The sequence below is a fragment of the Vigna angularis genome, chromosome 10 (assembly GCF_016808095.1).
Source record: "Vigna angularis cultivar LongXiaoDou No.4 chromosome 10, ASM1680809v1, whole genome shotgun sequence".
Taxonomy (NCBI): domain Eukaryota; kingdom Viridiplantae; phylum Streptophyta; class Magnoliopsida; order Fabales; family Fabaceae; genus Vigna; species Vigna angularis.
The window spans coordinates 10,115,952-10,136,937 of NC_068979.1; the positions used below are offsets into that span (position 1 = coordinate 10,115,952).

General features: G+C 37.0%; 1 protein-coding gene and 2 pseudogenes across 2 annotated transcripts; 2 read left to right on the top strand and 1 right to left on the bottom strand.

The window, feature by feature from the left end:
- Positions 1–5,419: 5,419 nt before the first annotated feature.
- Positions 5,420–7,123, top strand: LOC128194379 (putative pentatricopeptide repeat-containing protein At5g08310, mitochondrial; annotated as a pseudogene).
- Positions 7,124–8,248: 1,125 nt separating this feature from the next.
- Positions 8,249–11,350, bottom strand: LOC108321901 (uncharacterized). Of its 2 annotated transcripts, none has more exons than XM_052869710.1 (2): positions 10,790–11,350; positions 8,249–10,558 (listed from the first exon to the last, which is right to left on the bottom strand). In XM_052869710.1, exons 1-2 carry the CDS (start codon positions 11,348–11,350, stop codon positions 10,145–10,147), a joined length of 975 nt encoding a protein of 324 aa, XP_052725670.1. In that variant the 3' UTR covers positions 8,249–10,144. The 2 variants fall into 2 exon arrangements, with proteins under 2 accessions (XP_052725670.1, XP_052725671.1); XM_052869711.1 differs by having other exon boundaries at positions 10,419–10,558; positions 10,762–11,350.
- Positions 11,351–14,045: 2,695 nt separating this feature from the next.
- Positions 14,046–18,191, top strand: LOC128194380 (putative pentatricopeptide repeat-containing protein At5g08310, mitochondrial; annotated as a pseudogene).
- Positions 18,192–20,986: the final 2,795 nt, after the last annotated feature.

The following is a 20,986-nucleotide window of genomic DNA, read 5'->3' on the forward strand; positions in this document are numbered from 1 at the left end:
TCTAGGTAACCCTATCCTGTTGTCGTGCGATCTCGAAAGTTCTACCTTTACATTTTAACCTCTTTCGATCTGTTCTGCCGAACGCTTCACTTCCTACTCCCAACCTAAGCCCCTAATAACGTTCGTATCATCACTTATAATGTTAAGTGCCTGAAACTTCTCAACTAACCCAACTCTCGGTTTATCACTGTTTACACACGCCCTAGTATTTGTACTTTGCTCATCCAGTAATTCACGTTTTGAACAATTCCACACACAATTCTTCTTATCCTTAACATTCCTAGCAATGCTCTCAATTGTTTCATTCTGATTTATCATTCTTGTACGCTAGTAAAATGTGCGTACTACATAACGAAACGTTCAACTCATTCAACTGGTTCTTGGGTTCCATCCACTATGTAAAGGCTATTTTGTAAGAAGTTACTGATGTTAATCTAACACCTAGCATAAGTGTGAAAGAGACTGAATTCTTATTCTGAGTAGATAGCTGTGGTGCCGCTTTAGGAAGACTCATCAGTCCAAGCATCTACTATTACCGTTCGGTTACCTTCTTGCTACCGAACTGTCTAATTTAAAAGAAACCGAACGTCGACATACTGCTCACGTGAAGTATTCTCCTAAGTTAGTCAATCCTAGAAAATTACACTCTCACTAATATAATAATAAGCCTCTATCTCACTGTCGGATATTAAAACTAATCCAATTGTTGGTGTATACATTATCAGACCGAATAGCCTCCTTATCAAAATAATTACACAGTGTACAGTAGAGTAGTTCATACCGCCAGAAAGTGCAGGTGATGAACGTACCTGAGCTCGTTGCTTCAGCGTCCGTTAAGACCTAGACTCATCCCACTTGCGCTCGGCCACCTCTTCCTTGTTGACCTCTTCCAGCATTTGGTGGCCCCAACCCTGCTCGTTCTCCCATGTTGCACTCGTTCTTGACATGTCCGCTTCCCCCACATTGAAGGCAATATTTTGCTTCCACTAGTTGAGGACACGATGATCGGAAATGTGGTCCTCCACACTTAAAACATTTTATGGTCTTTTTCTGTTCAGACCGATTGGTAGCAACCCAAGGTTGTGCCTGAGAACCACTAGAAATAGATGGTAATTCAGTACGAGCGTAGGGCGTCCTCCTTGTCCTTCTTGAATTAGTATTATTCCTTGAAGATGTGGTTCCTCTTACTACCTGCTGTTGCTGCTTCATGTGTTGCTCCACTACTGTCACGTTCTTCTTTAATGCATTGACTTTCTCTAGTTCACCAGGAAGACACTTCTCATTGAACTTAGATGGATGATGTCGAAGGAAACTCTCCAAACTCCACTCGGTCCTTTTATTCCCATAGGAAGTGGATGTTCCTGAAATATTCTCAGTGATTTCTAGGATCTCCACCAGCTGTCTTTGGGTCGCTTAAGAATTGGCACGTGCGGCTTCCAAACTTTGTAAAACGATCGTAATCTGCTGCTCTAATGCAGCGTTCTGTTGTTGAAGTACTCCTATTACTGATTTCAATAGCCTATTGTGATCAGATGCATCACGTTCGGTTGGTTGAGAAGGAGGTGTTGGTGCCATTAGTTCTCTGAGAAGCAGAGAAAACAAGGATTAGCAGATTTTTAAGGAGTTTGAATCATTCATCAAACGGACGTTGAGCACACAGCAAAAGCATAGTATGCTCATAACCTACAGTGTTCCTTTAAGGAACAAAACTGCTCTGATACCACTAATGTAACATCTCAAAATTATAGTAATTACCATAAATCAGAATTAATTACAATTAACAGTGAAGTGAACAGTCTTTATATTCCTAAAAGAAATTTTAAAAGCCGAACGGCTCCAGTACAAAAATAACGAGCGCAACATAGTTACAAGAATTAAATCAGACGAACGGTTTTTACAAAAGAAAAGAAAACCGAACGTCCTCATGAGTTACTATTTACAATCTAAACATCTACGAGCGTTCTAAACAAAAATGAAAGACGGACGTCCTACTGCTCCGCTCTCACTTCCACTTCAACTAAGTTTCTTCTCCCTTGATCACGTTCTCTGGAGTGGCTTCTCCTTCTGCTCACATCCACACAGATGATCATTGCAAGACAGGACGAACGTACATATACAAGATGACAACACAAGGAAAAACGAAAGGGTAAGCTTATAATATTTAATTCATACGCTTAACATATACGTTCAACATTTCAGCTCACACATACAACATACAATTTAACACAATGTAACATAGAAATATATATACATATATATATATAAGACCGACCGTCCGGACTGTATGAACCGTGTACCTACAGGCGTCCTTGCACCCGAGTGGTGTAGTAGCCGGGATATACATAATCAGCTGCCACTCGAGGTTAGTCCGTTCTTACGTCGCCCATGTTAACTTATGGACTAAGGACCTCCTGCCATTCCCACACATGAACTACTCTCCTCTATATGAAGATGAGTATCACGGAATATCAGGATGGACCAAGCCAGCATTAGCAATAGCCACAGTCATACTTTACCAATTTAATATCCAACAACATGAGACGTTCCACCCTGGAACGCTCGTCCAAATTCCATAATCATATAATCATGTAATATAGTGTTCACACGTCTTAGTATTTCTTATTCATAACATTTTCATTCTATGTTCCACTTTCTTAAAAAGACGAACGTTCAACTTTATGAAGGAAGAGGACGAACGTGAAAAATCAGAATTTATATGGACTCCAATAACAATCAGGAAAACTCCAAAGGGATAAGACTATTTTCTCAATAATTTAGATACCAAGAGGTCAGGTTGACTCAACTCGGACGAATATACATTAAGAGGAATACTTAATTAAATTGGGAACTTTTTGGTTAAAATGGGACGACTGCCAGTCAATGACCGAACGCGCCAATATACAATCACTAGCCATTTAGGACGAACGCTATTTACGTTCGTTAAGAAATCAATTACAAGGACGAGCGTTCGTTTAAGACCGAACGCTACATTAAAGCGAACGCTAGGTAGATGACCGAGCACCAAATCATGACGAACGCTTGGTATAAGACCGAGCGCTATTTAGGACGAACGCTTCGGTATAAGACCGAGCGCTATTTAGGACGAACGCTTCGGTATAAGACCGAGCGCTATTTAGGACGAACGCTTCGGTATAAAGCCGAACGCTATTTAAGACGAACGTTTGGTATAAAGCTGAACGCTATTTAAGACGAACGTTCGGTATAAGACTGAGCGTTACATATTTTAAAGTTAAGGTATTTATATACAGCTGAGCTGAACCGAACGCTCAGACATTTAAAATGGGGACGCTCGTTCTCGAACAGAATTCTTTCCAAATGAAAGAATTTCATTCTAAGCTATTTCCAGGGAAACCGAACGGTATAAGACCGTACGGTGACGAGCGTAATTTATCACAGGGGATGATTTACGTTTCAGATTTTCCAACCATACAGATTTCCAGATTTCAACATCTCAATTTATACTTTATGATTCATATGATTTTAAATTTATAAACTTCATAACTTCATAACCAATATACCTTTACAGACTTTATAAAATTCATCACATTAACAACTCATACAGTACAAGAAATCACCCATTTTTCATACGTATCAAACCAGCATGCAGTTCAACCAAATCAGAAATCATACACAATATCAGAGATCATTCATAACAACTCAAACAGCATACTGATCATACATGAAAATCAGATCACACACATGCAAGTATAAATTAAACATATAAGCTTCCCTTACCCGGATCCGTACTGCAACTTCTCCAATTCTTAAGATTTGTGGCTTCGTCCAACTAACGTTTTTCTACCCTCAATGGTTCCTTATTTCTTCTAAATCAAATCAGCTTCAGCTTCTGAAACCGAACGGTTCTTCTTGAAGTCCTTGTCACCAGGAGTTCTTCTATGGTGTCGGAATCGTGATCGGAGGAGATGAGATGGTGGTGATCTTAGAGAAAAGGTGGGGAAGTCGTAGAGAGAAGGAAGAGAGAAAAGAATTTCCCTGAATTATGAAAGGAGTGTGCGTGTAGAGCGAGAGATGAGTTTTTCTAAGAATGAATGCCTTGTTTCCAGTGCCGAACGAACGTCCGCTCCTCATCAACCACGTGCATTCCACTAACGCTTTCCAGACTCTTCTCGCCGTGACACCTGGCGTTTGTTAGTGAACTGTCGCGCTCTCCGAGTGACACGCAACTGCACTGCGTTTCCCCACTCCAGACTCCATGCAGCGTGACACCTGGCGTCCGCTGTTGGAATGCTCCTTCCTGCTGCTGCCACGTACGCTGTTGAGGTGCCTCGTTCTCCAGGTGCCACGCGTACTTCAACGTACGTTATTTTCCAGGGTCTTACATTAATAATTAAATACAATAATAATTTTAATTTTAGTATTATAAATTATAACATTATATTTATTTAAAAATATTGTATCTATTATTTAATTATTTTTTATTTCAATCGGCTCAATTATGATAAATAATTCAACGAAAACGATCTTCGTTGGATAAAGATAAGTATGATTTTAGAATATTAATTTAATCTAAGAGGTTAGAAAAAAAAATCTGATTTTATAACCTCTAAGATTACATCTAGATCTTGTATACTAACATTTATGATATTTATAAGAATTTTGCCTAACAAGGATTTTCACTAAAAAATTAGTTCTTTTATTATGTGAAATTAATTTTAAACTTTACAAAGTTTGTGGTTTAATTTTTTAATGCATATATATCTATACAAAACATTCAACAAAAGAATTTTATATGACAAACTATAAAAAATAAAAATTTTACATCGATATTAAAAATTCATCCAATCAATAGATTCAAATTTAAAATCTATCCATAATTAATATTTCAAATATTTATATAGATATCAGAATTCAATTATTGAAAAATCGAATTTTCAACTGTGTTACTTTTATAATTTCTTTTTTGAAACTTTTTTCATTTTCTTTTAAATAAAAATAATAATAAAAATTTTCTTTTCAACTTTCCAAAATAATAAAATTATATATTTAAAATATACTTATAATTAAAAATTTATTTTAAACAAGTTTTTATAAAATCAATATTTATACATTTATATTTAATTAAAAAGATATTAAATATCATGTAAATTTTGAAAATTATTAAACTTGTAAAATAAATAAAAGAAATAACTAAAAATACATTAAAAATGAATTAATTTAATTTGGGGCTAGCCCCATCCTAACCCTATCCCAGCCCACTTTATGTGAGGCTTTAGGGGTTGGGGCTTTTAAAAAAACCCCTGTTAAGTGGGCTAGAAAATTGAGCCTTGATTTTAGAAGGGGTCACGGTCAACCCATGGATCAGAGGCTCAAATGACACCTCTATACATAGGAATGTAATGCAAATGTCAATTGGAGTGGTTCGTGCGAAAGAGTGTTAATGGCCGTCGCAATCCAGAAACTCAAAATCCCTTATATTTTCTCTGTAATCGCCAAACTCTCATATTCGAGATCACTCCGTAACAATCTTCATTATGATTCTTCTGTGGCCGACAACCTCGTCTCCGTCTTCACCCAACAACTCAACACCGTCGGGCCCGAACTCAACCTCTTCGCTCCCATCCTCACGCCTCCCCTTGTCGAGTCCGTTCTCACGCGCCTCCCCACTTGGAAACTCGCCCTCTCCTTCTTCCAATGGGCCTCCGATCAACACCAGTATGGCTACCGCTATAATTGTTACACCTACAATACCATCGCCTCTATCTTCTCCCGCTCCCGCCAAACCACCCATCTCAAAACGGTCGTCAAACAACTCGTGGAGTCCGCTCCTTGTTCCTTCACGCCCGGTGCCTTGGGCTTCCTCATTCGGTGTTTGGGCAAAGTGGGCCTTGCACAGGAGGCCCACCACCTGTTCGATGAAATGCGGGTGAAGGGTCTTTGCGTTCCCAATGTTTACTGCTACAACTGCTTGTTGGAGGCTCTGTCCAAGGCCGGGGAGGTTGATTTGGTGGAGGCTAGGTTGGAGGAGATGAAGGGGTTTGGATGGGAATTTGATAAGTTCACGCTGACGCCTGTCGTGCAAGCTTATTGCAAAGCTCGCAGGTTTGATCAGGCTCTAAGGGTTTATGATGGGATGAAGGAAAAGGGTTTGATTGATGCGCGTGTTTGCTCTGTGCTGGCATTGTCGTTTTCCAAGTGGGGGGATGTGGATAAAGCGTTTGAGTTGGTGGAGAGGATGGATGGACAAGGGGTGAGGCTAAGTGAGAAGACTTTCTGTGTTTTGATTCATGGGTTTGTCAAGGAGGATCGGGTTGATAGGGCCCTTCAGTTGTTTGAGAAAATGTGTCGGGTAGGCTTCACTCCTCCTGTTTCATTATTTGATGTTCTCATTGGAGGACTGTGTAAGAGTAATGATGCTCAGAGAGCTCTGAGCTTGCTTTCGGAGATGAAGCAGTTTGGGGTTGCCCCAGATATTGGAATCTTTACGAAGTTGATATCGGCTTTTCCAAACAGAAGTGTGATTACCAAGTTGCTGGAAGAGGTTCTGGAAGATAAAGAAGAGAAAATTCTCGTTTTGATTTACAATGCTGTTTTGACTTGTTATGTTAATGAGGGACAGGTGGATGAAGCCTGCCGCCTTCTTCAGATGATGATTCAGAGCAAATTCACTGATGTCCAGATGGATGATTTCTTCAAGGACAAGAGATTGGTTTTCCCAAATGCCGCTTCCTTTAGCATCGTGATTGATGGCTTACTCACAAATGGTCACGCTCTAAGTCTTTTCAATGACCTTAAACAATTTGTTGGTAGGCCAAGCGTTTTGATTTACAACAATCTGATCAATGGTCTCTGCGATTCTGATAGATTGGACGAGAGCCGTGAGCTGTTGAGAGACATGAAAGAATCAGAAATTGAACCAACTCATTTCACTTACAGCTCAATTTATGGATGCCTGTGTAAAAGAAAAGATGTCGTAGGAGCGATCGATATGTTGAAAGTGATGCGTGCTTGTGGGCATGAACCGTGAATAAAAAATTTCACCCTTCTTGTGAAAGAACTGTGTGATCGTGGCCGGGCTGTAGAAGCATGCGATTTTCTTGACAGCATGGTTCAGCTAGGTTTCCTTCCTGACATAGAAATCTAAGAAATGATTTTTAACAACAACAGTCCTCCCAAAACGCAGTCGTTTCACTCAAGTTTAGCTGTAGCATTTTGATTAAGTGGGCTTCCAATCAGCAGCCAATCCATTGTGAAATCAGCACTCCAATTAAAATGTGCAGCCAGTCCATTCCAATGCTTGCAATAGCAGCGTTCCAGCAATTTGAGCACCCAATCCAACCCAAATGCCTTTCATTGTACATTGCACCAACGGCCCAATTGCTTTGCATCTGTAACCCAATTTTTAGGACCTTTCTGCAATAAGAAGAAAATGAATTAATGCCCAAAAAAATAAAAGAAATATTTCTGCAATTCAAAAATTAAAAGAAAAAGTAAAGAAAAAAGATTTTCATTAGAAGATTTTCTCTAAAAAAAATATTAATATCCTAATTATTTACAAATGCTAAAAATTACCCCTAAAAACCTAATTTTAACTAGAATTTTATAAAACTAAAGGATTAAGAGAAAAACATAAAACTACCCTAATTCTAAGAAATCTAGAAATAAAAGGCAAAAGCAAGAGACTCTATCTAAAAAGAAAAGACTAAAGACACACAACAAGGAACACTATACTCTTATCACATTCAACTCAACTCTGCTAATTACACAACTACCAGCTATTTTTCTCTAATCAGAACTGCACAAACAGAATCACCAATTCTAAATCTAAGTTTCAGTAACTCTAGCAAGTAAACAACAGTTAAATTCGACCAAACCAAACAGAAAGATACAATTCAGAGAAGTAGCAGCCCAAATTCAACCTCACAGGATAAAGTGTTTCTCTCAAAGCACTCAAGTGCTTAGGTCAGCCTGTGTTTCACTCCACATAACATGATAGACCACAATTCACAACTTTGGAAAAATTCTAATTGACACTGCTTGAATCAAGATAACTCTAGATCACTAGAACTTTCATGGCTTGTAATGTAATGGAGGATGGAAAGGCTAGATGTATGGGAAATAAAAGCAGAAACTGGAATGGATAAGAGAAATGTGAAAGAGGACAAATAGAACTCACTGCAGGTATTGCATTCTTTTCTTGGCCATAATCTCTTTTTTTTTTCTCAGGTCTTTTTCTCAATCAATTTTCTCTTTTTCTCTTTTCCAGACCTTTTTCTTCTATTTTTCAGATTAGATTTTTTTCTTTTTAGAGCTCTTTTCTTTTCAATCTCACCTCTGACCTTACTCTTTTCTGCTTTCTGAGTTCTAAATTCTCCTTACTTCTCACACATCTCTCAAGGTTGTTTATTGACGGGGGAAATGGTTTATAATGGATGGAAAGCAAAGAAAAAGGCTAAGGCTCAAATGAGGGTACAATGGAAAGAAATGTGAATGGGAAGAAGAAAGAAGGCCTAGATCATTTCTTAAGTTCTACCAAGATCAAGCACATCAAAGAGAATTAATACAAAATCAGAACTATGACTATACATGCATGCATTCACACTAGAAAGAAAAAATTGGCCCAAAACTCTCCAGGGTTAAAGATTTGTAAAAAATGGAATTGCTACTCTCTATCATGCAAAACCTGCTTATTTAGACTGAACTAACTGCAAAAACTACTGCTAGAGCTACATCTACTCAAATCTAGAGCTAAAGACACTATTGGCAATCTATCTTAAAGAAATAAAGCTAAGAAGTTAAGTAAGTCAGCAAAAAGTTAAGTAAAATGTGAAATAGAATCTAGAAATACCTGCACAACATTACCTAAAGCTATTTACAACCTAGACAAAGTAAAACTAAACAGAATGCAACCAGAAAGAATCTCAACTAAAGCTCTACAAAGTAAAACAGCAAAAGAGACATCTAAAGCAGAATGATATTAAGCTAACAAATCCTAATTACAAGTCTGGAAAGAAAACAGCAAAAGAAGAAAGAAAGAACTCTAAACATAACCTAAACCAACTCCCATCTAAAACGCTTCTAGAACAGAAAGACAGTAAAAGGAAAAAACAATCAAAGAGTTAACTCTGAACCTAGCTAAACTAAAACAGACTCGAATTTAAAAGAGAAAAAAAAACTAAGAAAATCATAACAGTAACAATGAATGGAAGAGATCCTAGAAAATTACTGAAAACCAGAACAGGACTCAGAAATTAAAATCTCAGAACAGAACCTATAAGGTAAAATAAAACTGAAACAAATGCTAAAACAGAAATTAAAGAGTATCTAATTCGTGAAATAGAAGGCAAGAATATAAGCAGAGAAAGGAAATTCTAATATGAATTCTAATTACAGAAACTATAAGCAAAAATAAAGTCTAATCCTACAGCCTAAAACATATTCTAAAAGCATAAAAAACTAAGTATTGACAAACTAAATTCAGAAAATTTTACAAACAGTAGCAGAAAGAAAATAGAAACTAATTATGAAAAGAAAATCCTAATTGAAAACTTGATACAAAGCATGAAACTAATCAAGAGCTTAAAACAGAACAAGTAACTACAAAGGAGGAGAAAATAATAGAAATAAGCAAAGAAAAAGGGACCTAAAAGAAGTTCTTTAACAAAAAAAAAAAAAACAGTAAAAGAACCTAAGCTAAAACAACATAAACCAGAAAATGAATGAACTTTAAAAGACCTAAGAACTATTATCAACAAAACTAACAACTAAACTAAAACAGATCAGTAACAAGAGTAAGTATTTACAGACTAAAGAAAGAATAGTAAACTACTCTAGGGATTTATAAACCAAACCAGACCTAAACTAAGAGAAAAACAGTTCAGAAAAAAAATACCCCTATTTTATTACTAAAACAGATACTAAACACATCTATCAAAGTAAAAGCAAAAATTTTAACTACAACCCCTCACCCCCACACTTAAGAGGCACATTGCCCTCAATGTGTGAGTGAGTAAGGTTTTCTAATCAACAAAAACATACTCAAATCAAACAGCAACAAATATGTACAAGAATAGAAACTGAAAAACACAAAAAGAACAACAACTGAACAAGAATAGAAACAAGACTTAAAAGTAAAACTATAAAACTAAAGAGGAAAAGAACTTATTCAGATTGGCCACAAATCAAAGTTAATTCGTTTTATTTTTATGAAAAACAACATATTATCTATCCTACTATTTATTATGCTACTTAAAGCTATGTAAACTACTATAAAAGACCTGTAACTACTATTTAAAAGAAGGGAAAAGAAAGAGCTTATTGGATTTTCTCCATTGTGCTCAGCTCCTTTGTGTATTGTCTCCATGGCTGCATTGAAGTTCTCCTGCTTAGGCATTTGTTGCAGTAACTGCAGTTCTCCATTCAAATTTTTCAATTGCTTCTGCACGTTCAAGACTCCTTTAGCAATATTGACACCATCTATTGCCTCCACCAGGGTTGCCTTTGTCTCTGCAGCTTCCTCTTTGTTTAATTCTGCAATGCCATCACTGAATTCGAAGTCAGCATGTGTCTCCATCATAACCTGTGTATTTACATTACAGTCATTCAGCAGGTTCTCAAACAGGTTATCAGAAAACAATGACTTAAATTCAGAGCACCTATCAGTAGGTATCTTTACATTATGCACAACAGAAATTTCATCAAGCAATTTAAAATGCTTAGAAGTATCAGGCACATCAGGTAAAGCATGCAAGACATGAAAACGAGTGTGCATTTCAGCTATACCAGTAGAAGGATTAAAGTCAGATTCAACCTGGACTGGTTCCTCAAAAATGACCTCACTAGCATCTATCAAATCAGCAGCTAAATGAACACCTACTGTGAAGCTATCATCAACTGGAATAATGTCAAAACCAGTGCATAACTCTGAAACAGCATAAGGCATGTCAATATTTTCAATGGAAAAGGCTGAATCTAAAATATGAGTGTGTGCAGGCATAACAGGAACATAATCTAGAGTAGGTTCTATGGGTTCAACTTTAAACAGATCCAAAGCATTAAATTCATATTGAACCTTAGAGAACTCTATGGGAATGCTAAGTTCAGAATAAACCTGTGTTCTCTGATCACTAGCTACCTCATCAGGGTCATTTCCATCCAGCTTGAACATAATGATCTCTTCCTTGGCACCTGCAAAATAGTTAGAAGCAGAACATATGGCAGAACTGATTTCTTCACAAATTTCACAACCACCCCCAAGGCATGTACAACCAGTGAGTTTTTCGTTACTCAGTTCTAAAGAGTTTAAGAACCCAGCAAACTCAAGTTCAAGTTCTAATCCTAAATCAGCACAAGCATTTTCAAAATCAACCATATCAACTTTCACATCATCAAAAACTACATATCTATCATCATGAGCATCTGATTCATCATCAAGAAGTGCATTTAAATCTGAGCAATCATAAAAAGCAGTAGATGCAGGTATATGAACTCTATCAATGGAAAATGCTAATTTTATGATATTAGAATGATCAAAGCAAGGACTAAAACTTCTACAGGCACATCTAGCATATGATCAAACACATTGAAATCATTTTCAGGCTCACACACATCGGCATCAAAATCCATTTCATAGTACTGAAGCACCAAAACATGGTCAGCAGCTTCCCTCATTTTTTTCAAATACTCTTTGGACTTTCTGAAATCAGTTTGTACTTTCAACACAGTAGATTCAACTTTTAAATCAGCAGTACAATCAATTTCCTTGAAACAAGAATGAGGTTCAATACTATCACCATCATAATACACATTTTCACTTAATTGAGCACTAGCAGTGGTAAAATCAGATATAGGAACAACAACAAAACTATTACAATCATGAATCACAGCCAACTCCCTAAAACCATCAACTAGCTTTTCAAAATGAGTATCAGTGTAATTATGGTCATAAGGTTCACATACACATTCAGAAATATCAACAGATGCACTCATACAATCATCACTCATCAGAGAATTGGAATTATCATCATCAAAATTTAAAGTAGAATGTGAATCAATGAAAGAAGGATTAGAGTATACAGTTACAGAGGTGGTTGGACACTCAATCTCTTGAAACTCTGCGGCAGCAGCTACCATTAGTGGTGCTTCATTGGTTGATGCCTCTTTCTCTCCTTCAACTCTCTCAATCAGCTTGTTGACAGCAGCAGCTAACTGAACCACTTGAGTAGTCAGTCCTTGAAGTTCAGATGCTGGAATCCCCTGCTGCTGATCACATAATGGATCTTGCCATGGCTGTACTGATTGGAATTCCTCTTGCTCTGGTGCATCATAATGGAAAAAAGATGGCTGCCATGGCTGTTCCGACAGGAAATTCTCTTGCTCTGGTTCAGCATATTGGTCCCAGTATACGTGTGGCAGCTGCTGCTGCACTTGCAAGGGTGGCTGCTCATGATATGGTTGAAAACAATGTGGTGGTTGCTGCTGGAAAGCTTGATTGGCTGGCTGCATAAAAACCTCAGGAATAGGCTCATAAAACATGTCAAATCTTGGTGGTTGAGCATTATAAGGAAATGAGAAATTACCATATGCAGAGGAGTGATCCATGCTTAACAATTGCTCACAAGATAAAAACCAATCAGACCAATAAAGCCTCTATCACAGAATTCAACAAAAGAATTGAAAGAAAAGAAAATCTATACAAGCTATATTCACAATTTCTACTCTGCAGAACAGATCCTAATATACAAAAATGAAAACAAAACAAACAGATCCTAAACTAAAAAGGAACATATATGAACACAAAACAGAAATAAAATCAAGAAAACAAACCTAAACAAGACTAACCTAACACTCTAAGACTTAACTCGCCGAGTCCCCGGCAACGGCGCCATTTGTTAAACTGATTTTTTTTCGCCTAAAATCAGAACAAACTAAGTTTCCCCACTAATGAAGTATAGGGACAACCTAGGTATCAATCCAAAGACTCGGCTAAAATTAAGCTTAAAGTGTAGAATTAATTCTTGTATTTTATTTACTAACTACTAACTCACAGGTGGGGAAACGGAATTAAAACAAAGAAAATTTAAAAGAAAACAGTAAAGAAACGAAAACTGTTTTAAAAAGAAAAGAAGAAAAATAAAATGCAAGAAAATAAAACCTAAACTAAACTATAGAATCTATGTATAACAGAACAGAACCTAAACTAAAATGAGAACTGAATGCAATTAAAACTAACCTATGAATGCTAACAGTTAACAGCACAAGGAAAACAAAACTAAAACTGAACCTAATCTATATATCATCAAATAGAAAATAGGAGCAGAAATCATAATTGAAACAAAACAAGAACAATATAACAACACTGAAATTGAATTTAATCTGACAATTATGAAGCTTAACATCTCTCAAGAAGACCTCTTGATAAGTCATGCTCACTATGGAGTCACATTACATCCAAAACAGATGTAGAAATGCGGATATTTTCCTTCACAAATCTCAAATAAAATTCAATTCCAGATTTAAAATCACATACAAAAATAATAGAAGAAAAAGAATAAAAACACAAAACTGAATGAGTTTTTATTTACTGGACTCATCTTTGGCTCGAGAAGACATCTCGAAAGTGAATGCTCAAAATAGAGTCATTTGATTCCAAAAGGAAATATAGAATGCAAAGAATCACAGTCCAATTCGTTTATTCATTGAAACAACACAAGAAACACACAAGCACGAAACATAACAGAATATCAAAACACTAAACATGTGAAACATCAAGAACAAACTGTATTATTAACGAGAAAAGAAAAATTACAAAAATTGTACCGAATACATGCTCAATCAGAGTCACCGCGGCTGTCACCACCGTGATGTGCGCTCTAAAAGCAAAGAGAACGGAATCCTACTCTATAGAAAGTGGAAAATAGCCCTAATCTACAGAGCTTAGAACTATGAACAGAAAATGTATCTCAAAGTGTGCAAAAGTATATATTTACAAGGTGAAAGCCCTTTTTATAGGGACAGAAAGAAAACGAAAGAGGGTAAAGGAAAGGGGAAAAAGAAAAAAATGGGAGATGGAGAACCTTGCTGTGACGCTTCGAGCTCTCACGTGGCAGCTCCGGTCAGCTCTTCTTTCACACTGGTCATCTTCTTCAACACGTGTGCAACTTCGGTGGAGTGGCACGAACCTCAGGTAAGTGATGTGTTCCTCTTCTTCAGCTCTCACTCTGCCCTAGCTTTGGGTTTTGCTTTCCCTTTCTCCAAATGAAGTGCTCCAGCAAAGAACCCCTAAGGCAACAGTGCACCAAAACGCACCACATCACTAATTGGATTTCAGCCCACCAGCGTTTACAACAACAGTCCTCCCAAAACGCAGTCGTTTCACTCAAGTTTAGCTGTAGCGTTTTGATTAAGTGGGCTTCCAATCAGCAGCCAATCCATTGTGAAATCAGCACTCCAATTAAAATGTGCAGCCAGTCCATTCCAATGCTTGCAATAGCAGCGTTCGAGCAATTTGAGCACCCAATCCAACCCAAATGCCTTTCATTGTACATTGCACCAACGGCCCAATTGCTTTGCATCTGTAACCCAATTTTTAGGACCTTTCTGCAATAAGAAGAAAATGAATTAATGCCCAAAAAAAATAAAAGAAATATTTCTGCAATTCAAAAATTAAAAGAAAAAGTAAAGAAAAAAGATTTTCATTAGAAGATTTTCTCTAAAAAAATATTAATATCCTAATTATTTACAAATGCTAAAAATTTCCCCAAAAAACCTAATTTTAACTAGAATTCTATAAAACTAAAGGATTAAGAGAAAAACATAAAACTAGCCTAATTCTAATAAATTAAAAACTAAAGAAATCTAAGAAATGATTTTTAACAGAGAAAAATATGTAAATCTAGAGTGTTATCACACCCCCACACTTAGACAACTGCCCTCCTGGGCAGGGACAACTAAAAATAAAAGGCAAAAGCAAGAGACTCTATCTAAAAAGAAAAGACTAAAGACACACAACAAGGAACACTATACTCTTATCACATTCAACTCAACTCTGCTAATTACACAACTACCAGCTATTTTTCTCTAATCAGAACTGCACAAACAGAATCACCAACTCTAAATCTAAGTTTCAGTAACTCTAGCAAGTAAACAACAGTTAAATTCGACCAAACCAAACAGAAAGATACAATTCAGAGAAGTAGCAGCCCAAATTCAACCTCACAGGATAAAGTGTTTCTCTCAAAGCACTCAAGTGCTTAGGTCAACCTGTGTTTCACTCCACATAACATGATAGACCACAATTCACAACTTTGGAAAAATTCTAATTGACACTGCTTGAATCAAAATAACTCTAGATCACTAGGACTTTCATGGCTTGTAATGTAATGGAGGATGGAAAGGCTAGATGTATGGGAAATAAAAGCAGAAACTGGAATGGATAAGAGAAATGTGAAAGAGGACAAATAGAACTCACTGCAGGTATTGCATTCTTTTCTTGGCCATAATCTCTTTTTTTTTTCTCAGGTCTTTTTCTCAATCAATTTTCTCTTTTTCTCTTTTCCAGACCTTTTTCTTCTATTTTTCAGATTAGATTTTTTTCTTTTTAGAGCTCTTTTCTTTTCAATCTCACCTCTGACCTTACTCTTTTCTGCTTTCTGAGTTCTAAATTCTCCTTACTTCTCACACATCTCTCAAGGTTGTTTATTGATGGGGGAAATGGTTTATAATGAACCCTGAACCCTGAACCCTGAACCCTGAACCCTGAACCCTGAACCTTGAACCCTGAACCCTGAACCCTGAACCCTGAACCCTGAACCCTGAACCCTGAATCCTGAAACCCTGAACCCTTAACCCTGAACCCTGAAACCCTGAACCCTGAACCCTGAACCCTGAACCCTAAACCTTGAACCCTAAACCGCCATAATTGTTACACCTACAATACCATCGCCTCTATCTTCTCCTGCTCCCGCCAAACCACCCATCTCAAAACGGTCGTCAAACAGCTCGTGGAGTCCGCTCCTTGTTCCTTCACGCCCGGTGCCTTGGGGTTCCTCATTCGGTGTTTGGGCGAAGTGGGCCTTGCACAGGAGGCCCACCACCTGTTCGATGAAATGCGGGTGAAGGGTCTTTCCGTTCCCAATGTTTACTGCTACAACTGCTTGTTGGAGGCTCTGTCCAAGGCCGGGGAGGTTGATTTGGTGGAGGCTAGGTTGGAGGAGATGAAGGGTTTTGGATGAGAATTTGATAAGTTCACGCTGACGCCTGTCATGCAAGCTTATTGCAAAGCTCGCAAGTTTGATCAGGCTCTGAGGGTTTATGATGGGATGAAGGAAAAGGGTTTGATTGATGTGCGTGTTTGCTCTGTGCTGGCATTGTCGTTTTCCAAGTGGAGGGATGTGGATAAAGCGTTTGAGTTGGTGGAGAGGATGGATGGACAGGGGGTGAGGCTAAGTGAGAAGACTTTCTGTGTTTAGATTCATGGGTTTGTCAAGGAGGATCGGGTTGATAGGGCCCTTCAGTTGTTTGAGAAAATGTGTCGGGTCGACTTCACTCCTCCTGTTTCATTATTTGATGTTCTCATTGGAGGACTGTGTAAGAGTAATGATGCTCAGAGAGCTCTGAGCTTGCTTTCGGAGATGAAGCAGTTTGGGGTTGCCCCAGATATTGGAATCTTTACGAAGTTGATATCGGCTTTTCCAAACAGAAGTGTGATTACCAAGTTGTTGGAAGAGGTTCTGGAAGATAAAGAGGAGAAAATTCTCGTTTTGATTTACAATGCTGTTTTGACTTGTTATGTTAATGAGGGACAGGTAGATGAAGCCTGCCGCCTTCTTCAGATGATGATTCAGAGCAAATTCACTGATGTCCAGATGGATGATTTCTTCAAGGACAAGAGATTGGTTTTCCCAAATGTCGCTTCCTTTAGCATCGTGATTGATGGCTTACTCACAAATGGTCACGCTCTAAGTCTTTTCAATGACCTTAAACAATTTGTTGGTAGGCCAAGCGTTTTGATTTACAACAATCTGATCAATGGTCTCTGCGATTCTGATAGATTGGACGAGAGCCGTGAGCTGTTGAGAGACATGAAAGAATTAGAAATTGAACCAACTCATTTCACTTACAACTCAATTTATGGATGCATGTGTAAAAGAAAAGATGTCGTAGGAGCGATCGATATGTTGAAAGTGATGCGTGCTTGTGGGCATGAACCGTGGATAAAAAATTCCACCCTTCTTGTGAAAGAACTGTGTGATCGTGGCCGGGCTGTAGAAGCATGCGATTTTCTTGACAGCATGGTTCAGCTAGGTTTCCTTCCTGACATAGTTTCCTATTCTGCAGCAATGGGGGGTTTGATCAAGATTCAAGAAGTGGACCGAGCATTGAACTTGCTCAGGGATTTGTGTTCTCGTGGCCATTGTCCTGATGTGGTGGCTTTTAACATAGTGATCAGAGGGCTCTGCAAGGTCAACCGAGTTGCAGAAGCTGAAAAATTGTTGGATGAGATTGTTGTAAAAGGCCTTTGTCCCTCAGTTGTGACTTACAGTCTGCTTATAGATAGTTGGTGCAAAAGTGGTTATGTTGATAGGGCGATGTCTCTTCTGTCGAAAATGTCTGAAGAAGACAGGGAGCCCAATGTCGTCACTTACTCAACTTTGGTGGATGGGTTTTGCAGAGAAGAAAGGCCTGATGATGCACTCGTGGTTTGGAAAGAGATGGAAAGAAAAGGTTGTTCTCCTAATCGAGTTGCTTTTATGGCACTTATTTATGGTCTTTGCATTTGCAAGAGGCCATCTGCTGCACTCCATTATTTACGCGAGATGGAACAAAAAGAAATGAAGCCCGACTCGTTCATTTATATTGCATTGCTCAGTGCTTTTCTGTCTGATATGGACTTGGCCTCTGCATTTGAGATTTTTAAGGAGATGGTTTATTCAAGATTTTTCCCAGAATCCCATGATAAAAGTTACCCCGTTGTGATGGATGCAATAGACAAATTTTCCAAGGATCACAAAACATCCTCTGGTATGAAAGTTTTAAGTGAAGAGGGCAAACTTCCTACGCATTGCTTGATAAACGTCGGATTATAAAGGTTAATCAAATTGTTTATGCCACTGCCAAAGGAATGTTACATCGGACAAGTAAAAATTGAAGCATTTGAAAAGAAACAAATGTACACAAAAAGAAACGTATGCGACTCTCAGATAATTTGCCTACAAAAAGAACTTGAGCTCCGGAATTTTCAAAGATACACGTTACTTGATTTGGATCCTAAGAGAATACAAGAGAAAAAGAGACATAACAGCTGATCAAAGGAGCGTTATGTTGTTCTTCCGGTAGTCATGCGAAATCGTTTACAATGTATTGATATTTGGTTTTATGTTGGACAAACACAACGAGAGCTCGAAATTTTTTAAGATACACACAGTGGCGAATTTTCAGTTATATTTTTTTTTATAATACTTCATGTAAATGTGATTTTTCCCATTTCATTTTCTTCCTCTAGTTGACGTTTATTAATTTTTAATTTGAAAGTAAAAAAAAATTGTCCTTTCCTTTATCTAGCATGGATATTCAACTGATGGTGAGCTTAAACTGGGAAATTTTGAAATTTGAGGAACTATTACATGTTTGAATTTGAAAATGGATTGGCAAAATAGATTAGATTAAATAATTTAGAGAGATTACTAGAATCATTTTCTTGTCATTGAAGTCATGAGTTAAGCTACCGTGTTCCACGTGACAACTAGATTTTCCGATAGAGTAACGTAACTCAGAAGAAAAAGATATACTAGAGTTGTAGAAGTATTCTAACTATGTTTTGTTAAAATTTGATTGATTTGTTGGATTAATTTATATAACATTTAAAACACATTTTCTTAGAATTTGATTGATTTGCTTAACTGATTTAGAGTATTTAAAACACTTTAATCTTCCATCATCACCACGTAGTGTAATTTTAAAAATCAATACACGTAGTGTAATTTTAAGTTATATAAACACGTGCTTTCCTCTTCATTGCGATAGTAGTGTATAACTCTAGTGTTCGGAATCCCTTCATATTTGCATTCTCCGAAATTGAGATATAGTAGAGAAAAACATCCACAATAATCATGAGAGTTATCCTATAAAAAACTGGCCAATTTAACGCCATTCATTCCATTAGAAAATGTCAATCTAGACTCTAGAGTTTTCATAGATGTATTGTAATAAAATAAATTATCAACGGTAAACTATAATTAATATTGATTTTGTTATTTCTTCCTGTTTAAGTTCTAAAGATGTTTGGAATTGTATTTTCAATTTGTTACAGCTTGTTTATATTTGATCTTTTTATTTATATATTTATCCCGATATTTTAAAGTTACTTGACATAATAAAATAAAAGAAAAAAATATATTGAAGTAATTGTCCTAAAATTGTCCATATCATACTAAATATAATTGTTGTCCCTCCACATTCTTCTTCTCGAGGTGACTTTCTCGGCCGGCCACGAGGACGCACGACGGGCTGGACTATGGCTGCCATGGATGATGAAGAAGCAACTCCCGTTCCCATTTGTTTCACGTTCCTGGATGAGAAAGAAAACCCTAGTGGTTTCTAATTGAAGAAGATAGAAGAGGTATTGGGCCTGGACCAGCAAATACTCAATGACATCTCCAAATTTCATCCTCACACCCCTGACAGATATAAAAAAAAAGAGGGGTTTTGGCCCAAACAAAAGAGCTTCAATTTTTTTCCACACTTCTGGTTTCATCTCTGCACCTCTATTCCTATTGGGATGTCCTCTCGTTTTTTTATTATTTGTTTTCTTTTTATTAGTTGGTTTTTATTGCATGTAACCCCTTGTATGATAACTCCACCCCTTTGCTTTATTTATATCCATTACACTTGTTTTTGTCGTTTTACATAAAAATTAAAAAAAAAATAATATGTTTTAAATGTTAAGCACACGTGTGATCGCTCGCATCGTCCTTGTGCTAAAAATCTTTTCTTTTTCTTAAATAAATCACAAAAATATGTTTTAAAGATTAAGCACACGTGTGATCCCTCGCATCGTCCTTGTGCTAAAACATTTTTTCCTTTCTTATATAAAACAAAAAAAAAATATAAAATCTTCAAAAACTAAAAACATCCATATTTTCAAACAAGAAACAATATTTCTGGCCAGAACTACGTGATCCTTGATTCTCCATAAAAAATGGAGATACGTAGGAGCAAGACCAGTCCTTGTCAGGTTCACTTTCCCAAAAATCCAAATTTATCCATAACAAATTGCTCGAACAATTCCTCAAACTTTTCAAGCAGTTTCTAAAAGAACTACGTAACCCTGATTTCTCATTCTAGATGAGAATACGTAGGAACAAGGTCAATCCTTGTCGGGCACAAAAAATTAAAAAATATATTTTGTTTCTTTAGATTTTTATTTTAGGGAATATTTAAACATTTTGAAAACCACATCATATTCGTGTATTTAGTTAAAGGTACTGCCTTAGGGCAGGCGTTGTAGGGTGCTAATACCTTCCCTACACGTAACCGACTCCCGAACCTAGAATCTGGTTCTTGTAGACCATGCCTTATCATTTTATGGTTTTTCCGTAGTTTTCCAGAATAAACTATGGTGGCGACTCTAAATCTCTTTTTCAAACCCGTTATCTTTTTTCGAGTCGTCGTCCCGTCGCGATTCCGGTTGCGACACATCCCATACATGTATATATTTTTCTTCAACATTTGTTTAATGGTTATCACATTGGTTTTTTTAAGTATATAGGCAAATTTAAACAAAAATTTACCAATTTAGGCAAAAACTTTTGAAATTACAGATCTAGGCAAGTCGTGGAAGGCCTAGACGATTTCAAATAAAGAAATCGCACCACTTGCACGAACAGTGATCAAAGGTGAAGTCGTGCATCCAAAAAAGATTTTAAGGCGTGATAATCGATTATCAGGCCTTTAATCAATTACCACACCTCTTTTCATTATAAATTAATAAAAATATTAAAATTGTAAG

Excerpts from the sequence above, each read along its gene's own strand:
- LOC108321901 (XM_052869710.1), bottom strand. The coding sequence starts at position 11,350 with ATGGTTGATTTTGAAAATGCTTGTGCTGATTTAGGATTAGAACTTGAA. Across the intron at positions 10,559-10,789 it reads TTTTTGAGGAACCAGTCCAG|GTTATGATGGAGACACATGC; the intron begins GTTGAATCTGAC and ends GTAAATACACAG.